Here is a 24211-nt window from a genome sequence, read left to right as displayed (position 1 = left end):
AGAGGTATGCTCTAAGGCACTCACATGGCTTAGAAAAAGCAGAAGAGGGCTCAGCTGTGACTTCAGAGACATTAGCAGTCTGCAGGAGCTGCTGGGCAGAGCCAAAATAATCTCCCTGCCAACTGCAGCCTCTGAAATCTGAAGGGAAAGCTGTGGGGAGTCAGTAACGGCTTTCAGCTTGCATATTCAGACCTCCTCTGTTTTACTGCCTCGCCTGTTCTGAGCTGTGCTAGTGCCACCAACAAATGGACTTCCGCAGAAGGAGGAAGGTAGAGGTGGTTTGTTTTAAAGTCTGGCAAAAGAATATTAGAGACCAGTGGAGATGAGAAATAAACCACCTAAATGCAGCATCTTAGCTGTGTTAGTTTTCTTAGCTGTAGAAACTCATCAAATCTTATGTGGCTTCTTTAATTGCCGTTATGCCCAAATGTGAGTTATGATAGACCAGCGGTAAATTTAATTCAAATCAGTAGGTGATACAGAATGAGCCCTTATGGCTCCAAGTGGCTTTTAAACCTAGACTTTTTAGAGACAATAGGGCTGCTTCTAACTTGATTTTTTAGTTAGGTGGTTAATATCAGGAGAATTTTTGATAATGGTGATTAGCTTAAAGAAATACAGGGAGCCTCCCCTATGCTTAGTATTAGATTATTTGCCAAGACATGTGATTCTAAATGAGACTTGCTTAGCCACTAATGAGCTGTTATTCAAGGCAAGCCAGTGACTTCAGAAATCATCATATAAAGAGTGTTCACAGAGCATTTTTTATAACAGCTGCAGTGAGCTATAGTTCACATACTGTGAACCCATTTAAAGTCTGCAAGTCAGTGGTGTTTAGTATGTTTACAGAAGTGTGCAGTACTCACCACAATCACTTTTAAAACCTTTTCATAACCCAAAGGAGAAACTCCATGCCCATTCTCTCTTCCAGCTCAACTTTCTTCCATTTCTATGGATTTGCTTGATTCTGGAGTCTGTGAAATGTAATAACGTACTGTGTGGTGCTTTGCGTCTGGCCTTTTTCTCTTGGCATGGTGTCGTCAAGGTTGATCCACATCGTAGCAGGTGTCAGTGCTTTATCCACTGTGTGGATTTACTGTTCTTCACTTGATGGACATTTGGGTTGTTTCCCTTTTTTGGCTACTCTAAGTAGTGCTCATGTAAACATACATGTAGAAGTTTTTGTGTGGACCTCTATTTTCATTCCTTTTTTCCACAGTGATTTTTGAGTAGAGAAAATCCAAACATGCTTAAATATGACTATTTAAGACACAAATGACTAGCTTGGTGTACAGAAGCCAAGACTGGAAGAGTGGCCTTGCAACCCAGCCCCGGCACTCAGTGCTTCTCCCACTTTCCTCGTAGAGAGCTGCTTCGGTGCGAGGCGGCGCTGGCCAGGCTGTACTGCCGTATGGCCCTGCTCAACATCTTTGCCCCGAAGCTGCCACACTTGTTCACCCGCCTCTTTCACATCCCTGCCATCCGGGATATCACCCTGGAGCACCTGCAGCTGCTCTCCAATCAGCTCCTGGCTCCTCCCCTCCCAGGTGAGCCTTAGCTTCCAGCCATACCTGGTGATACCAGCTCAGGGTGGGATAATCCTGAAAGTGAGCTGGCCCTAGGCAGGAGAGTGGGAGGGTGATGGACCTGCTCTCCACTCTCCATGTGATGCAGGGCCTCCAGATTAGTACAGATAAACAGCTCTGAAAAGTCTCAATGATTTGGGCTCTGCTTGCTCACTTTGAAAAATGGAAGTAAACTATATGACCTGTTTAGTCCTTGACTTGTTAAGCACTCATTGAGCTTCCTGACCAAATTGTGGATCAAGGAAAATTAAGCATCACTTAGGAAGTCCTGTCACTGTACAATTCTCACAGACATTCTCACAGGCATTGTTAAGAAAGGAAAATGTTCTTTTTAACAAGCTCCTCCACAGCAGACTTTACTGGTTCATTGTGACTTCCGGTGGAGCTGTTTCAATGGGCCAGGTTGTGTGTATCTGCTAAGCTTGGAGCCCTTGGCAAGGCCCGATGCTGTGTGTTTGCTCCCTGGCAAATGCTAAATGGTGAAGCTACTTAGCCCAGTCCAGGACCCTCTGTCTTCCCCCAGCACCTCAGCCTTTGCCTGCTCATTTTGGCCTCCCAGAAACGAAGATAGGCCTAGCAGGCATCTCCCAGCTGTGGGCTCCCAGCCAGTGTGTGTGTGTGCTGGGGTCCCCAGACCCACCCCAAGAACACAGAGGCTCTAAAACATCTGGAAAGCTTTAAAGTGTGTGTGGAAGAAACTTTGTTGTAATGACCTAACACTTGCTTTACAGACTCCCCAGCAGTTCCTTGGGGGAGCCTCGGGGTGGGCCAGGACACATGAAGTCAGGCTATGGGAACCCCTGCATCTAAGCAGCTCCACTTCTGTTTAAGAAACTTACTTACAAAAAAAGAAAAGAAAAAGAAAGAAAGAAAGAAACAAACAAACAAACAAACTTGCTCCTCCACTTCAGATTTGATTTTAGGAAACAGTTTTGTTGCTTAAAAGAAAGGAAAACTTTAGACCACTGATGTGAACCCCTTCTTCTAACCTGACAGTCCATAGGATCTGATTGGTAATGTCTTATCCGAGACATTGTGTCTGAGCTACCCTGTCTTGGTTAACTGGGCAGGCTGCTCATTGTTACCCAGGCTCTACCCGCCATTGGCTTCTGTTCTGGTGAACTTAGATTTTCTTCCCTGACCCCAGATGGCACCATCAGCTCCAGCTCCATCCTCTTGGCACAGTCTCTGCACCATTGCGTCCACTCCCAGAACTGCTCAGCCACAGACCTCTTCTACCAGGGCAGCTCCCAGACAGTAAGAGAGTGGCTCAATGTGGCCATCACCCGGACTCTGCATCAGGGTGAGGAGAGCCTGTTGGAGCTGACGAAACAGATCTGCTCCTTCCTCCAGGTAGAAGTCTAAAGCTCTAAGTTCCCTGAATTGGGGTTATAATTCTTAATCAGAAGTCTTATTGGCTTACTAAAAATGACACTCTCTCTTCCCCAAACCTGCCCCCTCCCCAAACCAGTCTCCTTTTCCTCAAGGCTTTCTCCCTTGTCCCATCCATAGTGGCCTTTCTCCCCGAGGGCTTTCTTGTCCCACTGAGCCTGTGACTGCATATGCATTGGCTCCATCCTTTGCCTGGGAGTTGGGGAGGATGATACGCTCTCTTGTGTGTAGCCCATGGCTTTCCTTGTTAACTCTCTTTGCAGACAGCACCTGAGCAGTTCCCCTCTGAAGAGTTCCCAATTTCGGAGTCCAAAGTCAACATGGATGTTAATTTCCCTGGGGCGGCTTTTGTTGTCGTGTCTTGCAAAGAAAGTCAGTCTGGATTCCGTAAAGAGTAAGTTGCCCATTCTCCAGGAGAGCTGGTGGGAGAAAAAAGAAAACTGGAGTCTGGTGAAACTGACAGGAGAAAAACTCAAATTGTTTTTACTCTTTCACATGTACTTAATTTGAAATAGTCTATAGTTCTTCTCATATTTCCGCGTTTGGGAAATTCACCCTTATACAGAACGACCCTCTAAGGTGTGGTGGAAATGACCTCCAAATGCCCAGTTCTTACCCTCCATTTCATCCCTGGCATATGCGGCCGGGCTCTGCTGACCCTCCCTTTCGCCTCCACAGCTCCTCCCTGTACAAGGCGCCGTGGGCGCGGGTGCTCGTGTACGGGCTGGGCCACAAAGTCAAGCGAAATGGTCAGCTAAACCTGATCGAGGCTGTCTGTTATCCACGGGATGCGTCTCCAGCCAACACTGGCCTTACACCGCCGCCTACCGCCAACCAGTACCCCTCTGTGATCCTCTCCACAGACAAGGTCCACATCAAACTAGGTATGTCTCTGAGTTAGTGCTTGATAAGAACAGCATGAAGTCATTTTTTGCTTTCCTTCTTTTTGACAATAGAAAGGACTTTGTACCTTGCTGTGTTCCAGTTTCTGGCCAGTAAAGAACAAGAGGTGCTCAGGACAGTGTACTTTAGGGGCAGGAGATGAAATATGATTTTCTTGCCTGGGGCAGGCCTGGCAGATGCTGCTTAGACTTCAGTGGGGATTTCCTTTTCTTTCCTTTCCTTTCCTTTCCTTTCCTTTCACAAGCGTGCGCTCTGTGGAATGACCTGAACAGAGTGGTCATGTAGCTGCCCTAATTCCAGTGGCCTTCCTCCAGCGTTCATTAAAACTTAATTCTCTCAGGTGTGGGTGGCTCCCTGGGGTGCAGGTAAACATCCTGGTGGCCAGGGGAGCAGGCCCAGTTGGTCTTGTCTTCCTGGCATTCTTTGCTAAGCCTGCGCATGTTTATGTGGGGGCTCCCCCTCTGCTGACCCCTGCTTGTGTGCCCCACGCCCTGGTGCCAGCTGACTGTTTCTGAGAGAACACAAGGAGGCAAGGAAAACCTGGTCAGACTTCCACTGCGCTTCCTTGTCGTGTTTGACGAGAAAGGATGGATCCATGTTCATTAGAGACAAATATAAATTTATTTGACCTCTGGGGAAAAACACAAAAAACCACTTTGATGATATCTTTTCATTAGGGCTGATTTATAGTGCTTTGCCTTTACTAGCTGTTCTTTAAACTTTATAATTAAATAAGCAGAAGATCTTTATCTTCTCACTCCCCAGTTATCACAAGATAAACGTTCACCCCAAAATGCAGGCCAGTCCAACATGGTTCCTCCTGACTTGTCCCAAGATCCCCAGACCCCTAATGGCCTAACTTATGTCTGATCAGAGCTTGCAGTGGGCCTTGGGGTGTGGTGCAGGATGTGGTGGAGGGTGGATGTCAAGCCTTGGGGTCTTTTCCCTCTCACTGTAGCATCTCTGGCCAGATTTAGGCCGTGCAGTGACACAAGGTAATGAGGAAGAATCCAAGCTGAGGAGTCTGGTAGCGCTAGTCTACTCTGTAACCTGATACAAGTTTATTGGTCTCATGGGATTGCAGCCACACCCCAGCTGCAATCCAGGTGATTAATAAACAGCTGATTATTCCTTTACCAAGCCAGGAATATTCTAATGAAGCATCTTTAAGGTCTGACTTAGTATTTCCATGCTGACTTATTAGGCTGGCCAGTATCTAAGCAGCTAGTGAGTATTTATCCTCCCTATTCTCGTCTCTGCCCGTTGTCCCCTCATTCCACTGATAAATGGACTTTGGAGGGATGGCCTCTGACTTCTCCGGCACCTGCAGCGGACTCTATGTGGGGGTTATGTTTCCTTTCGCCTCCAGCAGATGAGCAAGTTGGCTTTCCTTCCAGCTCTGTTCTTCCACACACACCTGGTGGGTCCCTTTCTTAGGCTTATTTTGATCAGGTGCTGCCAATTAGGAGACTTCTTCCTTGGCCTCTCTTCTAGGGGTGTCTCCACCTCCTGGAGCTGTGCTAGTGTTGCATTCTCTGCCCCTGGAGTTCCCTCTGGCTATGGCCTTCACGGAACAGCTGCTGTCCTGGAGGTCAGAGGATGGTGAAGGGAGATCCGAAGATGAGCCCGACACCATCCCCACATCTGTCCTCCTGCAAGTTGTGGAGCTGCTGGGTAAGGCTTACCTTCCTCCCACACTGGGCTGGGAGAGCTAGCTCAGTGCCTGAGGAAGGGGCTTGTCACTGGTGGTCTCTTGTTAGGTGGGTGTCATTTGAAAAGGGCTTATGGAGTTGACAGTCATATAGAGCCTAGCCTTCTTGGTTTTTTGAAGATTTATTTATTTATTTTGAGAGAGAGAGAGAGCACATAGGAGGGGGAAGGGATGAGTGTCTCAAGCAGATTCTGCACAGAGCCCAACATAGGGCTTGATCTCACAACCCTGAGAGTCAGACACTTAGCTGACTGTGTCCCGACAGACGTCCCTGCAATCTCACCTTCTACATACATGACAGTGCAGGGTATTATTATTTTGAGGGGTGGCAACTAATCATGAAAATTAGATTATTTTTATCATACTTTAAAACATGAATATGTGCCATTTTCATAACTTTGGAGATGAAAGGTGGTGTAGGAGTAAATAATGTTGCAGGATCAAACATTATAACTTCATAGTTCCTGAAAGGTTAAAAGGGGTTGCATTTTGGTAAAATTCAATAGAAAGGTAAACTTCAGAGTTGTGTATTTTTCCATATGTAAATTCACCTCAAATTCTACATAAATATTGAACTTCATTAGTGATATATCTGCCTAAGTGTTCAGGGATAAAACAGACTAACGTCTGCAACTTATTTTGAAATAACTACCAGATGAGTTTCTGGGTGAATAGAGGGGTAGATAGGTAGCTACATAAGAGCAAATACTGCAGAGTGTTACTGGGAGAACCTGGTGGTGTATGCACAGGTGTTTACTGTATAAGTAGCTCAACTTCCCTATACTTTTGAAATTATTTATGATGTAGGAGGGAAAAAGTCCTCTTGCATGCCCTCAGGGGTCAGACAGATGATGTCAGTGGGGGACATGAGAGTGGGCCAGAGCACCTCATGCTCTGCCAGTCTCTGAGCCCTGTCACTCATTGCTACATGAGAAGGTGACCCCGATCCTGCCAGCTATTATTATATTTTATTTCAAGAAAAGCCAGTAATGTAGATATTGATGTGAATTTCCCAGTTTTTCAATGTTGGCAACTAAATTTTTTTTTTTTGGTAAGATTTTATTTATTTGACAGAGAGGGAGACAGCACAAGCAGGGGGAGTGGCAGAGCGAGAGGGAGAAGCAGGGAGCCTGATGCGGGGCTCAGTCCCAGGACCCCGGGATCTTATGACATGAGCCGAAGGCAGATGCTTAACCAACTGAGCCACCCAGGCACCCTTCAAATTCCTTAAAATACTTTGGGGCATAGGATCAAGGAAGGTGAGCAGGAAACCACCATGAGAAGGAGAGGTCTGTGGGCAGTCTCCACTCACGGCTGCCATTTGCAATCTGGGTGGAGGATAATTCTCTCTAAGGCTGTCCTCTTACAGAGGTGGCAAAAAGCAGAGGAAGGACGATGGCGAGGAGGTCACATGAGCATCTGAAGGGGTGCCCCTGAGGCCCGTAGGCACTTGCTTGTTCTCTGTGAATGGTTTCCTGGGACCCCACGTGGCATGACCAGCATGAGTTTATTTTCAGTTAAGTTACAAAGCAGCATCACCCCTAGGAGATCAGGCAGCTTAATGTGAATTTAAGATGCACATCTGACACGAAGGGGATCTTGGAACAAACCTGTGACCCATCTTCTTGTGCTAGACCCTGTTTCCTGAACTTCAGTCCTCCTCATTACAATCTTTATGTGATTGCCATGCCTACGAATTGTGCCTGTTGGTATTTATTGTTTTGGTTTTTTGGCAATCAGCTCTTTTCTCCTTTTTTTAAACTTTAATTTTAAAGGAAACTTTATGTTGCCACTTTAAATGAAAAATTAGTATCCCTTGCCATAATTAGAAGGTTTACTATAAAATAGTTTCCATTAGGAAATTTGACCATTGTTGCCTGTCAGAGGCTCTGGGTCTGTGGCGCATTCTCTATGAAAGATACACTTCCTGCAGTAAGACTTTCTTGTGGACAAAATCAGGACTGGAAGGGGAGTAAGGAAGGAATACCTTCGGGTGCCTGGGTGACTTAGTTGGTTAAGTGTCTGCCTTTGGCTCAGGTCATGATCCCAGGGTCCTGGGATTGAGCCACACGTTGGGCTCCCTGCTTAGCAGGGGTTCTGCTTCTTCCCTCCCTGCTCGTTCTCTCTCTCTCTCTCTCTCTCTCTCTCTCTTTCTCAAATAAATAAATAAAATCTTAAACAAAAATAAAAGGAATATCTCGTCAGTTTGTTGTTCTGGGTTGTCTGATAAAATTGGATTGTGTGTCCCCAATAGTAAGCATCTCATGATTTGGGAAGTACTATTCTTGTGACTTGTCACCAACTCATTTGATAAACCTTATGAGAAAGAAAGAAATATTTTTTGGTGTGAGCCATAGAACCCAGCTCTGTGCAATCATGTGGCATAGGGGTTAAGACCATAGACTCTGGGGGCCATCAACCAGGTTTCAGCTCTTTGAGCCTCTGTTTTTTCATCTGTGAGATAGGGATTGATAACACAGTGCCAGGAACAGTCCTCAGTAAGGAACAAGTGCCATACAAGTGACAGCTGCTGCTATTGTTTTATATTTGCCTCAGGAAACTTCCTGTGGACAACAGACATGGCGGCCTGCGTGAAGGAGCTTGTTTTCCATCTCCTGGCAGAGCTGCTGCGCACAGTGCATGCCCTGGAGCAGAGGAAGCACCCTGCTGGCCTGTCCTCCTCCATTGCCCTTCAGCTGAACCCCTGTCTGGCCATGCTGATGGCTTTGCAGTCGGAGCTCCATAAGCTATACGATGAGGAGACCCAGAGCTGGGTCTCGGGCAGCACATGTGGAGGCTCAGGGTCAGCGGTGACCACCGACCAAGGCAGGTTCTCTACATACTTTCACGCACTCATGGAAGGTTGCCTGGCAGTGGCCGAAGTGACCCTGCCCACCAACATGAGCGTCACAGCCAGCGGGGTGACCTCAACAACCACTCCAAATCTCAGTGACTCCTCGTCCTCCTCATCCTCTTCCCCGGGACAGACACCACAGAGCCCCAGCCTCCTGTCTAAGAGGAAGAAAGTCAAGATGAAGCGGGAAAAGGCCTCATCCTCTGGGAAACGCCAGTCGTCCCGCTCGGTGGAGTCAGACTCTGCCATGCTCAGCATTGGGGGCAGCAAGCCAGAAGACATGCTGTGGTTTCATCGAGCCCTCACCCTGCTCATCATTCTCCGACACCTCACCAGGAAGGACCCACAGGGGCTGGGTGTGACAAGCGATGCCATCGCTGACGCCTGCCAGGCGCTGGTAGGCCCCACCGCACACAGCCGCTTGCTGGTGATCTCTGGAATCCCCACCCACCTGGACGAGGGTGTCGTCAGGGGTGCTATCCGTAAGGCCTGCAATGCCCACGGTGGGGTCTTTAAAGATGAGATCTACATCCCCCTGCAGGATGAAGACCCCAAGAAGCCAAAGGATAAGGCTGAGGGTGGTGATGGAAAAGCTGAACCAGAGAAGACCCTTGGCTTCCCCAGCACGGACAGTTTGGAGGTCAGCACATCCAGCAGCCTGACCCCTGCCATGAGCATCAGCGCATCTGCTTCCACCAGCCAGGCCTCCATCTGCAGCTCCCAGGGTATTTCTCAGACAGTCAGTGACCTCTCTGTGGATCCGCTGCCCTCGGGCCTCGAGCCACCCATCCCTCCTGGCTTATTGGAGCCCCACGTGGTATCCAGCCAGGAGAGTCTAGACATCTCCCTATGCAGCACTGGCAGCCTGGGGAGCCTGGGGAGCCTGGGGGAGCCACTGGACAATGCGGAGACAGCCTCTGTGTCAGACATGGGCTCCATGTACACAGTCACATCCCTGGACAACCAGGCCCTCGCAGCACGCCCCATCAAAGGCTTCGCAGTCGTGGAGGTAACAGTGCTCATGCCTTGGCAACCACTAAAATCATGAGCAGCTTGAATTCCCCCCCCCCCCGCCTTGTTAAACATCCCAGTATTATTTCCAAGGGATTAAGCGATAGGTGATATTAGGGCTCCCTGAGGCAGCTCTTGGAAGCCGCCATGATTTATTATGTTGATTATCTGTGTCTGAGGTCACATTCTGAAGAGTGAATTCAAGCCTGATGTCATGAAGTAAATGTGGTTTGTTGCTGAGTATGGGAGGGAGACAGAGGGGTTCAAGGGCCTGACCTTTCCCAGTGGATGGTCTTTATCAAGTGCATTCCAGCTCAGGCCCACCGGTATATATCTGAGTGGCCTTAGGTGGTTTTAAACATTGTTATCAGCGGGAGGGATCTTAGCTGATCCTGTGAGAACAGACTTGCCATTCTGTTCTGGGTGATTCTGAGTTTCCAGGTCACATTTCCACTTCAGAATCCCATCTGCTTCTTAAGCCTCCTTGTTTAGAAATCCTACATCCAAAAAAAAAAAAAAGGAAAAGGAAATCCTATATCCTGTGTCTTCACCCTTGTGTGAGGGGAGTCAGACTCAGAATAAAGCTGTCCTCCCATTATTGGATATGGTGAGGAAGGCACTAGAAGGGAAAGGGTATTGCTTTGCTCTTCCAGAGCACTAACAGGAGAGCTCAAGAACCCAGTGGTTGGTTTATTCCCTGGAATCACTTAATATATGCACTTTCTTCCTGGGGGCTTTCTCAGAGCTGAGTGTGGACTTTAGCTCCTTGGGCATGAAAGTAAAGCTGCAGACCTGATTGGGGTTTAGCAACAGAGATTTCTGGCTGAGATGTCCCCCTCCAGGTTACTGCAGTTGGTGTGAAGCAGAGACATTCCCAGTGAGGCCAGCTCGCGTGAGTCAGCACTCACAGCACTGAGACCAGGAGAGGATTTCAGGGAAAGGTGGGAAGGCAAGCAAGGTCATTACTCCAATCCTGACCCTTCTCTCTGTTCACACAGATAAGATCCCGAGCCAAAATTGAGAAAATTCGAGCAAGTTTATTTAACAATAATGACTTGATTGGTTTGTCAAGTTTGGATGGTGAAGATGAATTGATGGAGATGTCAACAGAAGAGATTCTCACTGTGTCTGTAGTAAATCAGAGCCTGTTTGATACTCAGGGGAGCCCAGGGTTAGAGGATTATTTCAATGATAAGTCAATTAAAGGTGGGTTATGGAATTTTTTTTTTAATTAACAGACTTTTTTGGGGGCAGTTTTAAATTTATAGGAAAAAATGAGCCAAAGTCCTCTGCTCTCTCTGTACCCAATATCTACTACTTTTTTAATATCCTACCTGAGAAAGGAATTTTGGCAGCCACCCGAATTGAGAAGATGCTGGGTGGCTCTCGGGAGATGGGACAGATGTTCTCTGTTTGGCTCATGGAAGCTGGCAGGGCTCTGAGGACCATGAGGGCACCCTTGCCTCTAGCCTGCTGTGCTCCAGCCTGCTGAGAGAGCGCCAGGAACCATGTGCCACAGCCTGCCTCGGGCTCAGAAGTGGTCTTGTAAATGAAATTGATGAATCAGCAAATTCTGCCCCTGAAACTGATAATACAAATACACTCTATATCTATATTAACAAAATCGAATTTAAATGAAAAAAAATTTTTAAGTGGGCATCCCTAGATAAATAGTATTTTATTTTACTTATTTATTTTTAAAGGTTTTATTCATGAGAGACAGAGAAAGGCAGAGACATAAGCAGAGGGAGAAGCAGGTTCCCTGCAGGGAGCCTGATGTGGGACTTGATCCGAGGACCCTGGGATCACGCCTTGAGCCAAAGGCAGACACTCAACCACTGAGCCTTGAGCCAAAGGCAGACACTCAACCACTGAGCCACCCAGCTGTCCCGATAAAATAACACTTTAACTGAATATTTATAGAAGTTAAAATCAAGACAAAATACCCACAAATGAACAGACTTTACTATTTTAAATAGTAAAATTTTAAATAAAGATGGAATCGGTATTACTGATTATTCCTTTCACATCAAGCTCTAATATGGCCTGGCACAGTACTGTTGATATATTAATTTTGATTTCTTTTTCTGATTCATTTTGAAATATGAATCTTGATCACTGCATTTTTGGGGAATCTTGCACCTGTGGGGGCCACCTGGGTCTCCTCATCCCAGTCTTAGCACCAGCCTCGTATTACTATGCATTTGGCCCCTCAGCTCTCTGCAGCCCACGTGGAGATGACTGCCATAAGGTCTGAGGCCTTTTTCTGCCATAACTAATGCTCTGCCAACCTTTTTGTACATTGACTCTGAATTTAGATCTAGTTCCTGGTCCAATTCTAGTCAGACCTTCTACTCGGTCATTTGGCCATGTTGGTGCCACACACATTTTGCTAGAGACTCTTAAATTAGGGTCCTGCTGAGTCCACTCCCTCCTCAGCCTGGGGCCCGTGAAGCCCTGTGGGCGGGGCAGGAAGGAGAAGGGAGTGATGAGCAAGGCATTTTAGCCCCTGTACCTGGGTCTTTGGCCACGAAAAGCATCAGATGGGGTTCTGATGGATTCCTGAGGCCCATCCTCTGGAGCACTTGTTTGGGAACAAAAAAATTTTTTTTCTCTCGTGCTCGTGGACAGTTTTCTTATATGTGAGAACTTTCTTTTCCCACCCCTGCTCATTGTGCCATTTTTGAACCATACTCTCTAATAGGAAACTTGCTTGACGACTTGTGCTTTGCACCAACAATGCTTTCAGGCTCTGTATCCTTCTGTTCCTTTGGAACAGCCCATCACAAATGTGTTAAGGTAGATTAAACTGCTATAATAAGTAGCCCTAAGAATGCAGTGGCTCAAATGCAGTGGAAGTGTGTTTCTTGCACGTGGAAGAATCCAGGGGGAGTGCCGAGGTCTGCCATCCCAGGGGGGTGTCATTTCTAGGCAGCCAGTGGAGGGGGTCAGCGCAGAAGAGAGCAGACTGGGAGTGGTTCACGTCCCACATCACAGGACCACACCCAACAGCAGCTGCAGTGTGTGCCCAGAAAGGGGAAACCAGGTTTCAGTGGGTAGCTTGTCATCACCACTCAACGTCTGTTACCTACATTCAGAACGGGAGTTGTATATGAGAAACAGAGATCTGCAGGGCTTATCATGATGTGGCATGTTCATGGCAGAATTGTTTTGTCCTCTCCCCATTTTGTAACAGGTGAGAAGCTGGTGCCCGGTGCCAGAGAGGTGCTCACAGAGATATTTAAGAGCTGTGCCCATTCAGAGCAGATGCTGAGCCTTACACCAGCAAAGCCCATCAAAGTGTCGGACATTTATCTTAGCAAAGAGCAGATCAACTCCCAGACACCAGGGAACCTCCTCCACCTCTTCTTCACCAATGTCCGGCCTCCCAAAAAGGTGCTGGAGGACCAGCTCACCCAGGTAGCCACCCATCCCCACCATGCTGAGGCTGGGCCTCGGGCACGCCTTGAGGTGATCCTGAGGAGACCCCTATCTCCCTTTGGTGCTCTGCAGATCCTGAGGAAATATGGCGTGCCAAAACCCAAGTTCGACAAGAGCAAGTACAGCAAAGGCGGGAAAGAGCAGCACCCCGTGAAAGTGGTGAGCACTAAGCGGCCCATCACCAAGCCACCTGCCAAGGACAAGGCTGTGCTCAACAGTGTCAGGTGGGCATCTGAGGAACTCAGAAGATGGGCTGGGCAGGGACCTAGGGCCTCCTCCTCCAAGGCTTCCTGCCAGGCTCTCTGGGCCTCTGGGGAGTGGACACCGTGGCTCTCCTTTGCAGCTGTCATTTTGGTCCCCAGCTTCATCAACTGAAAAAGCATGTTTCATTCTATCCACAAGTGTAGTAAAATCTGGACCACACAGGCAGACAAAAGCAGACCAGTCTGAAGTAATAAACCATCCAAAATGTACAGAATTGTTTTAAAAAAAGAAATCTGACTTCTTTTAACCACACAAATAATACATAGTTATTATAGAAAAACTATAAAATGCATATTGAAAAAATATATAACTACCCCACACATAGCAAACATTTTTAACAGTTTAAGTACCTAAGCTTTTATTGATACATATATATATTATTTTCTTAAATTTTAAATGGCTAAAGGGGCACCGGAGTGGCTCAGCCAGGTAAGCATCCAACTCTGTTTCGGCTCAGGCTGTGACCTCAGGGTGGTGAGATCGAGCGTGGAGTCAGGCTCCACACTAGTCGTAGAGCCTGCTGAAGATTATCCCTCTCCCCTACTGTGCTCCCCCCAAGAAGCTCACTCTCTCTCAAAAGAATAAATTTTTTTTTAAAAGATTTTACTTATCTATTCATGAGAGACAGAGAAAGAGGCAGAGGGAGAAGCAGGCTCTCCGCAGGAGCCCGATGTGAGACTCGATCCCAGACCCTGGGATCACACCCTGAGTCAAAGGCAGATAACTGCTGAGCCACCCAGGTGTCCCAGAATAAATTAATTTTAAATGGCTAAAATAGTACAGAATTCAAAAGCATATGCAGCAAAAAGCTATTCCTCTTCCCCTTAATCCTCCAGGCTCCCTGTCCCTCTCCATGAGACTGCCAGTGTTACTTCCCTAGCCTTCCAGAACTCTTCTGTGTATACACAAGAAATGGGCACGTGCCCAGATGTCCCCATACCTCACATGGTGGCCTGTACCTTGCTGTTTCCATTTACTGCTAATCTGGGAGGTGATTCCATATATGCACAAAAAGAACTTCCTCATTCCTTTTTGAGAGGGGAATTATTTGAGCGAGAGCATGAGTAGGGGGTAGGGGCAGAGAGAGAGGGAGAAGGAGATTCCTTGCTAAGCAGGGATCCCGATGTGGGGCTTAATCCCAGGACCCCAGGTTAATGATCTGAGCTGAAGGCAGACACTTAATAGACTGAGCCACCCAGGCGACCCTCCTTTTTTTTTTTTTAATAGCTCTATAATATTTCATGTATGGATATGCATAGATATTTAATAGAATTTTCTGTAGACCTAGGTAAATAACTCAAGAAGTCAAAATTGAAACTTTGGTAGCAAAATGTTACCTGGCGAGAGTCTCCAATAGGAATTGTTTGAAGAATCAGAAAAATAGTGTCTTTATTAATAAATCATACATAAATTGTGCTCATAAATCAGTACAGTGCAATAAAATTTTCTACAATGGAAATCTGTGCAGTTTCCCTGTTTGCTATTGAATGCGGTCACCAGTAGTCACATGTGGCTACTGAACACTTGAAATGTGGCCAGTGTGATCAAGGAACTGAGTTTGTATTTTTTTTTTTTTTAATTTAAGTAGCTATATCTGGCTAGTGACTACTTCTTAGTACAGCTCTAAAGGTTGTAGAAGGAATGAAAAGCATGTCTCACAGTGAAAGCATCCATTTGTCCTCCTGATTTGCTCAGGGAACTTCTTGGTAGGAACAGAAGCCCTTTGGGAACCGGGGACTGTAGTTGCGGGAGTCCGAACTCATGCATGTATGAGGCTCAGTGCATCCTCTGTCAGGATGAGGTGTGAACACAGGAATTCTGATTGCAATGCTCTGGTCTACAGCAGGACTGCCTTAAGTGAGAAGAAGCCAACTGTGAAGCCAAAGTCCCCTGAAAAGAGCAAGCCAGATGAGAAGGACCCAGAGAAGTCACCCACCAAAAAACAAGAAGGTGAATGAGCAGCTTGGGCCTGGACTGGCAGGCCCCTGGGACCAGCCTCCTGGCTTCTGCCAACTTGCCTGGGCTCCCTTGGGCTTTGGGTTAGGCACATCCTCGATGCCATCTTTGACCATGAATTTATGGAGGTCAAAATAGCTCCCAAGATACCATGCTCCCAGGGCAAAGAGTAGATGATAGCGATTGAAAGTAAAGATCTGGAAATCTGCTTAGAAATTTGCTTCCGGAGGCATTTACCTGGGCATTAGAACTTGAGCCTCATAAAAGCCCAAGCAGAGCTGGAGAAGTCAGGCTGTGGCTTGCTGACCCCATGAGGTCAGGGATTGTGGTTGGCCTCAGGTGGTGGGTGGAGGCCAGTGACAGACCCTGGAGGGCCAGGAGGTGGGGCACAGGTGGATTGGGCCCCCCCAGAGATGCCACCAGGGCATTCCGCGAGGTCCCTGCTGTGGGAGGTTCTTCCAAACTCCTAACTCTCAACATTTCTCCATCAGTCCCTGAGGAGAAATATCTAACCTTGGAAGGATTTCACAAGTTTGTTATTGACCGAGCCAAGCAAGACATCCGTAGTGTCTGGAGGGCAATTTTATCCTGTGGTTATGACCTTCACTTTGAGAGGTAAGAAGTTGTCCCTCTACCCAATTGATACCTTGCATAAAAATTGTTTTCAGCCACCAGAGGCATCCCCAAGAAAATCCCTGCTGGATACCATTCCATCTGCTGCTCTAAAGGCCTACTGAGTTTCTAACTTTTTGTAACTGTCAAAGTGGGTTTTAGAACCCACTTGGAAACAAACTCTGTTCTAAACAACAAGTTCATCTTCTCGCAGTTCTGGAGGTCAAGGTATCAGTTCTGGAGGTTGGTTTCTGCTGAGGCCTCTCGTTGGCTTATGGACAGTCACCTTCTCCCTGTGCTCACATGACCTTGCCAGTGTGCAGCACGTCCCCACTGCTGCCCACCTCTGAGGAGGACGGCCTCCTGCTGGTAAAGGAGGGCCTCCTTTACCTCAGTTAGCTCTTTAAAGGCCCCATCTCCTCACACATTGGGGGTTCGGGCTTCACACATTGGGGGGATGGGCAGACACACTTCAGTCCCTAAGGGGGATAGTTTCTCATTCCAAAGACCCTTTGTTCCTCAGAGTCCTGCTTTGTCTCTGAGTCTCCATTCTCACTCTCCCTGCCTGGCAGCTGCTCACCAGGTCCCCAGGGCCAAACATGGTTTCTCCTTTCTCCGGGCAGGCAGCAGGCGTGGTACTTATGAACTAGAAGAAACCTCCCTGCCCTCACTCAGGTGCTCACCCCCAGGTGCACAGCAAGGAGTGCGTTTCGGGCATCAGGGAAGGAACATCACTTTTAAAGGAAGCATCTCTTTTAAAATCCGTTTTCAGAGTTCAGGGGCTTCTTTGCTGCTCGCCACCGTCCTGTTGTACTTTCACAGAAGGCTCAGAGTCTGACCCTGGACCAGTTTTCTGATTTATTTTAGAAGCCAGTAAGACAGATGACTTTGGGGGCTTTTGAGTAGTAGAATCCCGTTTTGGATTAGAAAATGCATTTGAAGTGCGAAGGGCACAGATTGTCCTGCAAATGAATTCCCAATTGTTATAGCTAGAGGGCTTGTTTGTGGGCCCCATGGGGCCCGTCCTGGCACCCTGCCACCTCCTCCCTACCCCACACCTGGTCTAAGGGCCAGTGGCATCTTTTGTAGTCAGCCAGCTTACAGGGTGTTATGAGGGGACCCTCCTGCAGAGGGGGAGATCCCCTTCTGGAGGAAGCTGTCTCTCTCTCAGCCCTCCTTGGGAAGGACCCAGGAGACCTGTCTCAAGAAGCTGTGCCACTGCCCCAAGATAGGCCCTCCTACCAGGGGGCACCCCGTGTGGCATGTAGCCTAGTGAGGTGCCATGGGCTCTGGAGTGGGAGGCACCCATCCACCCGCCAGCCAGCCTGCTTGCTTTTCTGGGGGGCACACTCACCAAAAATCACGGACACAGAGATTTCCCATGATTCTGTGCCCAGGATGGTCATTTTGTAAAGCTTCAGTAAATGTGTCTCCTGACATTTTCTGGGGCTGGATTTTTTCAGTATTTAGAAGTAGGTTCACATAAGACCTCTGCTGAGGGTCGTGGCTTCAGTGAGACCAGTGGCTGGCACCTTCAGCCACCTCTGGGGACAGCACACAAGGCCAAGCTGCCCCTAGCTCCATTTCCCAGGGGAGGAAACCCGGGCTCTGAAAGCAGCCACCTTGGTGGCCCATGTCACCAGGCAGCCTAGATTTCAACCCAAGGACTCTAGAGCCCCATCCTGAGCCGTCTGCCCTCTGCCCACATGCAGGAGGGAGGCCCACATGGATGCATGTGGCCAGAGCCTGGGGAGGTGGCACCACTCCTCCCTTTAGGCCTACTGTGCTGGCTTCTCCGGGCGGTGTGGGGGAGCTCCTCCCTTCGCAGGGGCTGTCAACACCTTGGTCCAGCACCAAGAAACCTGCCATGAAGCGAGGCTCTGTTCCAGACACCTGTTGGGAGCTGGAACGTGGCCACTGCCCCACCTCGCCCTTCTTGCCCGGCCCCAGGTGTGCCTGCATCGACGTCCGACATGCACACAAAGCATCAAGGAAATGGACCCTGGAGATGGACGTGGCGCTCGTGCAGTACGTCAACCGGCTGTGCCGCCACCTTGCCATCACGCCCGCACGGCTCCACCCCCATGAGGTGTATCTGGATCCTGCAGATGCCGCCGACCCCAGAGTGGCCTGTCTCTTGAGTATGTGGGTCCTGGGGAAGTGGCTGTCAGTGACTGCCCCCAGGCTGCCTGGGGGCATCTCTTACGACAGTCCAGGGGGTTTAGAAAGACTAGATGTGGGATCCCTGGGTGGCTCAGCGGTTTGGCGCCTGCCTTTGGCCCAGGGCGTGATCCTGGAGTCCCACGTGGGGCTCCCGGCATGGAGCCTGCTTCTCCTTTGCCTGTGTCTCTGCCTCTCTCTCTCTCTCTATGTCTATCATAAATAAATAAATAAATCCTTAAAAAAAAAAGGAAAGAAAGAAAGAAAGACTAGATGTGCTTTTCGTGGCCATCGAGTGAGTCCTAGGATCACCTGCTATGAACCATATGGGCAAAGAAAAGGGAGAAAGACACAAAGCTGTTGTTGCAACTAAATTAAATGAGTGAGGCCTTCTCCGTGTTCCTGTAAGCAAGTGGCAAACAGGCATGCAGCTAGCTGGGAGGCTGTCACACCCAGGCCCCTGCCTAGAAGCCACCACCAGTGCCAGGCTGATGTTGGGAGGGAGCAGGGACCAGAGCCGGCAACGTGCCTTAGAGGCATTATCCTTGATCTCTAGAGAGCAGCATGTCTTTTAAAAGCTAGGAATGAAACGAACTAGGGGTGGTGGAAGGGGAGGAGGGCGGGGGGTGGGGGTGACCGGGTGGCGGGCACTGAGGGGGGCACTTGACGGGATGAGCACTGGTTGTTATTCTGTATGTTGGCAAATTGAACACCAATAAAAAATAAATTTATTATTAAAAAAATAAAATAAAAGCTAGGAATGTTGGGCAGCCCGGGTGGTTCAGTGGTTTAGCGCCTGCCTTCAGCCTAGGGCCTGGTCCTGGAGACCCAGGATCGAGTCCCACATCAGGCTCCCTGCATGGAGCCTGCTTCTCCCTCTGCCTGTGTTTCTGTCTCTCTCTCTTTCTCTCTCTCTCTTTCTGTCTCTCATTAATAAATAAAATCTTAAAAAAAATAAAAAGCTAGGAATTTGCCTGCACACACACGTGCACACCCAAAAACAAATATTCTCCATAAATCCATCCCTGGAAGGTGACCCTTGTTACAACATGTTGACCATGATCCCCGGACCAGTTTCTGTGCCTGTGCACGCTTACCACGGGCAGCTTTTGAGTCTGTTCACCCTTGCTTGGCCACAAGTCCTGGCCCTTTGCTCTCTTCCAGATACTTGGAAGGTAGACATGGGCAAGAAATTGTTCCAATGTCTGTCTCTCACAGCTGGAAGGTAGACAAATGTGAGGCAAAACAAGACAGTGTTCCTGTGTCTCAATGTCCTGGTCTTGACCTATGATGTTGCCTTAGGGGAAGCTGATGAAAGAAAGATGCACAGGACTGTGTACTATTTTTGCAAGTAACTAGAAGTCTAATTATTTCAAAATTGATAGTTAAAAATAGCATAGGATGCAGCCCTGGCATAAGCCTAAAGACAGGCTCAGGGGGCCATTGGAATCCCTGAGAGCTGAAGGCCTCCTGCATGGCCAGCCTGGGCCTCACCCTTTGTTTCTGCTTGGCACGGGCTCAGACAGATTGGGAGTCACTCACAGCATCTGTGGGTCGAAGGATAAAATCCCCTGCAGGATTCCTGCCCACCCCTACCTCCAATGACAAGGGTGACCTGAGTTTTTTCACAATCCAAGAGTCTCAGCCTGACTGCCCCTCATGCTCTGCAGATGTGCCCATCGAGAGCCTGCGCCTGCGCTTCGCCCTGCTCCAGTCCCTGAACACCACGCTGGAGACCTTCTTCCTGCCCCTGGTGGAGCTGCGCCAGACACCCATGTATGCCCACAGCATCGCAGCCCTGCTGAAGGAGGCCAAAGGTCAGCACCTGCGCCCGCCAGCACCACACCCCACAGTTACCAGCCTAGGAGGACCCTCTCCCTACATGTAACATACATGGGCCCGGATTAACAGAGCCCGGAGTGGTGACTTCAGTTAATCTCTGAAAAATTAAATTTACTAAAGTTTGCAGGGGTGCCTAGCTGGCTCTGTAAGAAGAGCATGTGACTATCTTGGGGTCGTGAGTTCAAGCCCCACATTGGGTGTAGAGCTGACTTAAATTGGTCGGCTAAGTGTCCAGCTCTTAATCTCAGTTTAGGTCTTGATCGCAGGGCCATGAGTTCAAGCCCCACATTGGAGCCTACTTAAAAAAAAAAAAAAAAAAAAAAAAAGCAGTGGCTCTGATTTCACTGTCTGCCCTCTGCATCCCAGAGATGATCATCATCAATAGCTGAGTATCTGTCCTTTCAGATTTTCCTGTTCACATACAAATAGACACACATGATACTTTTAAAAATCGAAAGTGGATGATATCCTAGCCTATGTTATGTTCTGCACCTTCATTTTCTGGGGTTTTATTTTTCACCACTTCAGAAAATGCTACAACAAGCCTCCTTGTACTTTATGTATTTCTGCCAGCAAGGTGCTTCCTGGGCATGACAGTCTGGGGCTTATGTGCTACCATTTGGGCCAGTACTGACAAAGTGTCCCCAGAAAGTCAGGGACCTGATGGGCGTCCCAGGAGACCCCAGTCAGCCCAGAGGGGCAGCATGTCCTCCGCCAGGCCTTGGGCACGACAAGGAAGGCAGGCAGGCAGCCGCATCTGAGCCTCTGGCCCACATTACTCCCTTCAGGGCTGATCTTTTACGACACGAAGGTGACCGTCATGAATCGGGTCCTGAATGCCACAGTGCAGAGGACGGCTGACCATGCGGCCCCCGAGATCACTCTGGACCCACTGGAAATCGTGGGAGGTAAGATTATGCAGAGCAAGAAAATGCAGAGTGGCCATGGTTGAACAAAAGATGCAGTTGATTTGTTGCACATGAAAGAGGCCTGTAGAAGGGAGTCCAGACATTCATCTGGCTGCTTCTGTCCTCCTCCTCTGAGTGTCCCAGCACGTGGCTCCCACCTTCAGGGTCCCCTGGTGAGCCTGCATCCTGGGCACAAGAGGAAGGAGGGAGGCAGAAGGAGCTCTCCACATCCTGGAGCTTCGCCTCTCCTGCACGGCTCACTGGAGAGCTGGCACGGGGCCACAGCTAATGGTGGGGGGCGGGTGGGATGTGGAGATTTGTTCTGGTTGACCATGGATTTGCTAGAGCTGGGGTCCCGGCATCAAATGAGAGGGGGCAGTGTCTCCTGAGGAGGCAGCCGGGCGGTGGCCATGGCATGTGAACACACACACAGCATGGAGGGCACACACAGGAAGTGAGAGAAGAGCATGGACCTGGGTGCGGGGTGCTCCCCTAGGGATAGAGAGGAGGCTGGGAGCCACGTGCCTGAGGCTTAGAAGATACTCCAGGAACAGAGAGAAGGCAGGGTGGCTGGAGCAGGGGCAGGGAAAGGGCCAAGAAGTAGGCATAGGCCTGGGGAGCATCTGTCCTGGGTGTTAGAGCAGATGACAGTGCTGGAAGGGTTTCCCTGGTTCCTGTCTCTTTGCAGGGGAGATCAGAGCTTCAGAAAACTCGTACTTCTGCCAGGCTGCCCGGCAGCTGGCCTCGGTGTCGTCATCTCAGCTTTGCGTGAAGCTGGCTAGTGGTGGCGACCCCACCTACGCCTTCAACATCCGCTTTACTGGGGAGGAGGTCCACGGCACCAGTGAGTGTAGCCCCTGGCCGGCTCCTTGCAGCCAGTTAGGGGCAGGGGGAGGGGGGCTTTTTCTTGAGAGTGTGAGCATACCTGGGCACTTTAGTCTGCGGCACAGAAACCAGGACTGGCCCCAGAGCCACCAGCCTGTCCAGGCCCTCCAGCCCCAGCCCCCAGGGACTTGCCCCAGCCTGGGTGGGAACCAGCGCTTGCCAGGGACTTCAGCCCAGCATCACCTGGGCTCAGGGACCGCACCTCTGATCAGTGCTGAGGGGCAACCATAGAGATGCCATCAGTGCAGGTTAGCCTCATCCCCTAAGCTCAGGGTTCAGCTGGGCCCTGTGTGTCCCGTGAGAGACAGGGTGCTGGGGGAGCCCTTCTGTCATTTCCCCGTGTGGTGATGAGGGATAACATCAGAAAATGCTCCCTGGTGACCCTTTAAGCCATGCTTAGTGAGCCCCAGACATTCAGGAAATACTTCCCACTCTGGATGAGAGAAGAGACCCAGTTCTTCAGCCAGACGCAGTGGGAACGATGGCCGTTGGGGCAACTCCATCTCCCATCCCCATTCGCATCCTTGCATCCCGTACTGGCAGGGCCTCCAGTCCTCTCAGTGCTCTTACCCACTAAGTACACAGAGTATGTCAGGCCCACCCTCAACACCTGCCCTTCCTTGGAGCACCAAGACTGCACAGGAGACTTGACTGATAGGGAAACTGGCACGCCAGCAGGTAGCTTCCCCAAGGTCAGGCAGGTGGCTGGGGCACAAACCCAGGTCTGTCTGATTCCACGGCCCAGCCCTTGGTGACTTCAGCAGGCAGAAATCTGCTTCCCCACCGAAGCTGAGTGAGGAAATTTGTCCCTGAGCAGGTCCTCTGCCTGGCTCTGACCAAGCAATGTGTCCACACAACTATCCTCAGAGCTTCCGCCCCTAGGGCACTGACGGGGGAGGCACAGAGAGAGAAGACCCAGCCACAGAGAGGAGTTGGCCAAAAAGCCAAAGGCACGTGTGGAGTTAGAAACACTGAGGACCACAGCCGCCTGTTGCCCTCTGCAGGCATCCCCGCATCAGTCTGGCAGTTAGACACTTAGATGCTCTCTGAGCAGATCCTGAGCACTGGGGTGGCGGGGGGGGCGGGGTGCAGGGCTGAGTAAAATGGGTGGTCCTTGGTACAACCTATAGTGACAGATGTCGGTCAGACAAGCCCGCAAATCAGTGTGAGCTTCTGGCTGCAGAAGGCGGCCCCTATGAGGGTCTGCATCTCATCTCCTTGAATCCTTGAAGCCAGCCCAGGATGTGGGTCCAGTTACTGTTCCTGTTTGATGGATTGGGTCACCAGGAAGTGATTTCCGGGGCCACCCAGCTAGTAAGTGGCACCATAGGACTTGACCCAAAGTCTCTCTACCCTCGGGTGAATTTTCTGTCACCTCTGGTACCGCTGCATCCAGGTCCAGCTGGGGATGGGGCCTGCGGGCAGGCTAGGCTGCGAGGGTCTCGATGCTGAGGGACCCCCTCTGTCCCACAGGTGGCTCTTTTAGGCACTTCCTGTGGCAGGTGTGTAAAGAGCTGCAGAGCTCCTCGCTGTCGCTTCTGCTGCTGTGCCCCAGCTCCGCTGTCAACAAGAACAAGGTAAGCTGCCCGAGGCCCGGGCAGCTGTGGGGTAGTGGCCCCCGTTTGGGTGTGTGTCGCCATCGGCCCTGTGTTCTCTCACTGCACCAGCAGGAGGGCTCTGGCTCAGGGGTGTGAGCTGGCGGTGCTTTCCTGCTGCCTATTGGAGACTCCTGTTCCCGGGTGGGAGCTCTGGTCAGTCACCTTGCCTCTGCTTCCATTCACAGGGCAAGTACATCCTGACCCCTAGCCCCATCACCTATGGGGAGGAGCAGCTGCTGCACTTCCTGGGTCAGTTGCTGGGGATTGCAATTCGAGCAGATGTCCCTCTTCCCCTGGACCTCCTGCCCTCCTTCTGGAAGACCTTGGTGGGGGAGCCCCTGGACCCTGAGCAAGACCTACAGGAAGCAGACATACTCACCTACAATTACGTCAAGAAATTTGAGAGTGTAAGTGCATAGTACATCCTGGGGACAGCAGAGCTCCAGAGCAGTGTCCCCCGGGCTCACTACTGCCTCTGCAGCCCGCTGTCCCCTGGTCCTCTGTGCCGCAGGAGCCCAGCCTTCTGCCTGAAGACCGATGGGGATCTCTCAAAGAACAGAAAGGAGCCTGAGCCATCTCTGCCAGCTTATGTCATAGGGACAGAAGCCCCTCTGGCTTCTTTTCCTGTTTGATAGTGGTGGAGTAGGAGTGACTGACATGCCATGACAGGCCTTCCAAAGACACAGGGGTGAAGGGTTCCCGGCAGCTGACTGGCGGAGGTCTGGGAGGGGAACTACTACTGGCAGACCCACTTTCGCTTTTAAGAACTTGGTTTCAGGGCCTCAGAGCCCAGATTGGCTCTTGGGGGTCACCTGAGATTGGCTGGGGAAGGGGTTGGGAACATGGCCCTCCTCCTCCTTGTGCTCGAGACACACAGAGATAGCGAGAGCACAGCTGTCTGCACACACAGACCAGCCCCCGAGGGGCTGTGTGCTCAGTGCTCCGCCTGCCAGCTGGTCCGCAGTCATGGGGGCCTGCCGTGGGTCAGGCTCTGGGCTCTCACCTGGTATGTGAGGCCCTGTAACGGAGGGCTGTGTGTACATGTCCTCATGATGAGGCCAGAAGGGAGGGAGGCTCAGAGAGAGCTG

At 50.0% G+C, this 24211-nt stretch overlaps 1 protein-coding gene across 7 annotated transcripts in view; it reads left to right on the top strand.

Annotated features, from left to right (window-relative positions):
- HECTD4 (HECT domain E3 ubiquitin protein ligase 4) overlaps positions 1-24211 on the top strand; it is a 188891-nt gene that overhangs the window by 158617 nt on the left and 6063 nt on the right. For 6 of the 7 annotated variants that reach the window (XM_035706730.2, XM_035706727.2, XM_025474006.3 and 3 more), the window contains 17 exons: positions 1366-1547; positions 2734-2939; positions 3242-3372; positions 3657-3862; positions 5376-5555; positions 8149-9455; positions 10456-10663; positions 12654-12877; positions 12971-13122; positions 15006-15112; positions 15610-15733; positions 17681-17871; positions 19561-19707; positions 20521-20640; positions 21329-21484; positions 22999-23102; positions 23309-23530. In XM_035706730.2, the coding sequence (XP_035562623.1) occupies positions 1366-1547; positions 2734-2939; positions 3242-3372; positions 3657-3862; positions 5376-5555; positions 8149-9455; positions 10456-10663; positions 12654-12877; positions 12971-13122; positions 15006-15112; positions 15610-15733; positions 17681-17871; positions 19561-19707; positions 20521-20640; positions 21329-21484; positions 22999-23102; positions 23309-23530 (3967 nt within the window). The remainder of the gene's footprint in view (positions 1-1365; positions 1548-2733; positions 2940-3241; positions 3373-3656; positions 3863-5375; positions 5556-8148; positions 9456-10455; positions 10664-12653; positions 12878-12970; positions 13123-15005; positions 15113-15609; positions 15734-17680; positions 17872-19560; positions 19708-20520; positions 20641-21328; positions 21485-22998; positions 23103-23308; positions 23531-24211) is intronic. The other variant, XM_035706726.2, reaches the window with a different exon arrangement.

The sequence above is a fragment of the Canis lupus genome, chromosome 26 (genome assembly GCF_003254725.2).
Source record: "Canis lupus dingo isolate Sandy chromosome 26, ASM325472v2, whole genome shotgun sequence".
In the NCBI taxonomy this organism is placed as follows: domain Eukaryota; kingdom Metazoa; phylum Chordata; class Mammalia; order Carnivora; family Canidae; genus Canis; species Canis lupus.
The sequence above is the reverse complement of the archived record's forward strand: the minus strand, read 5'-3'. Positions and strand labels throughout refer to the sequence as shown.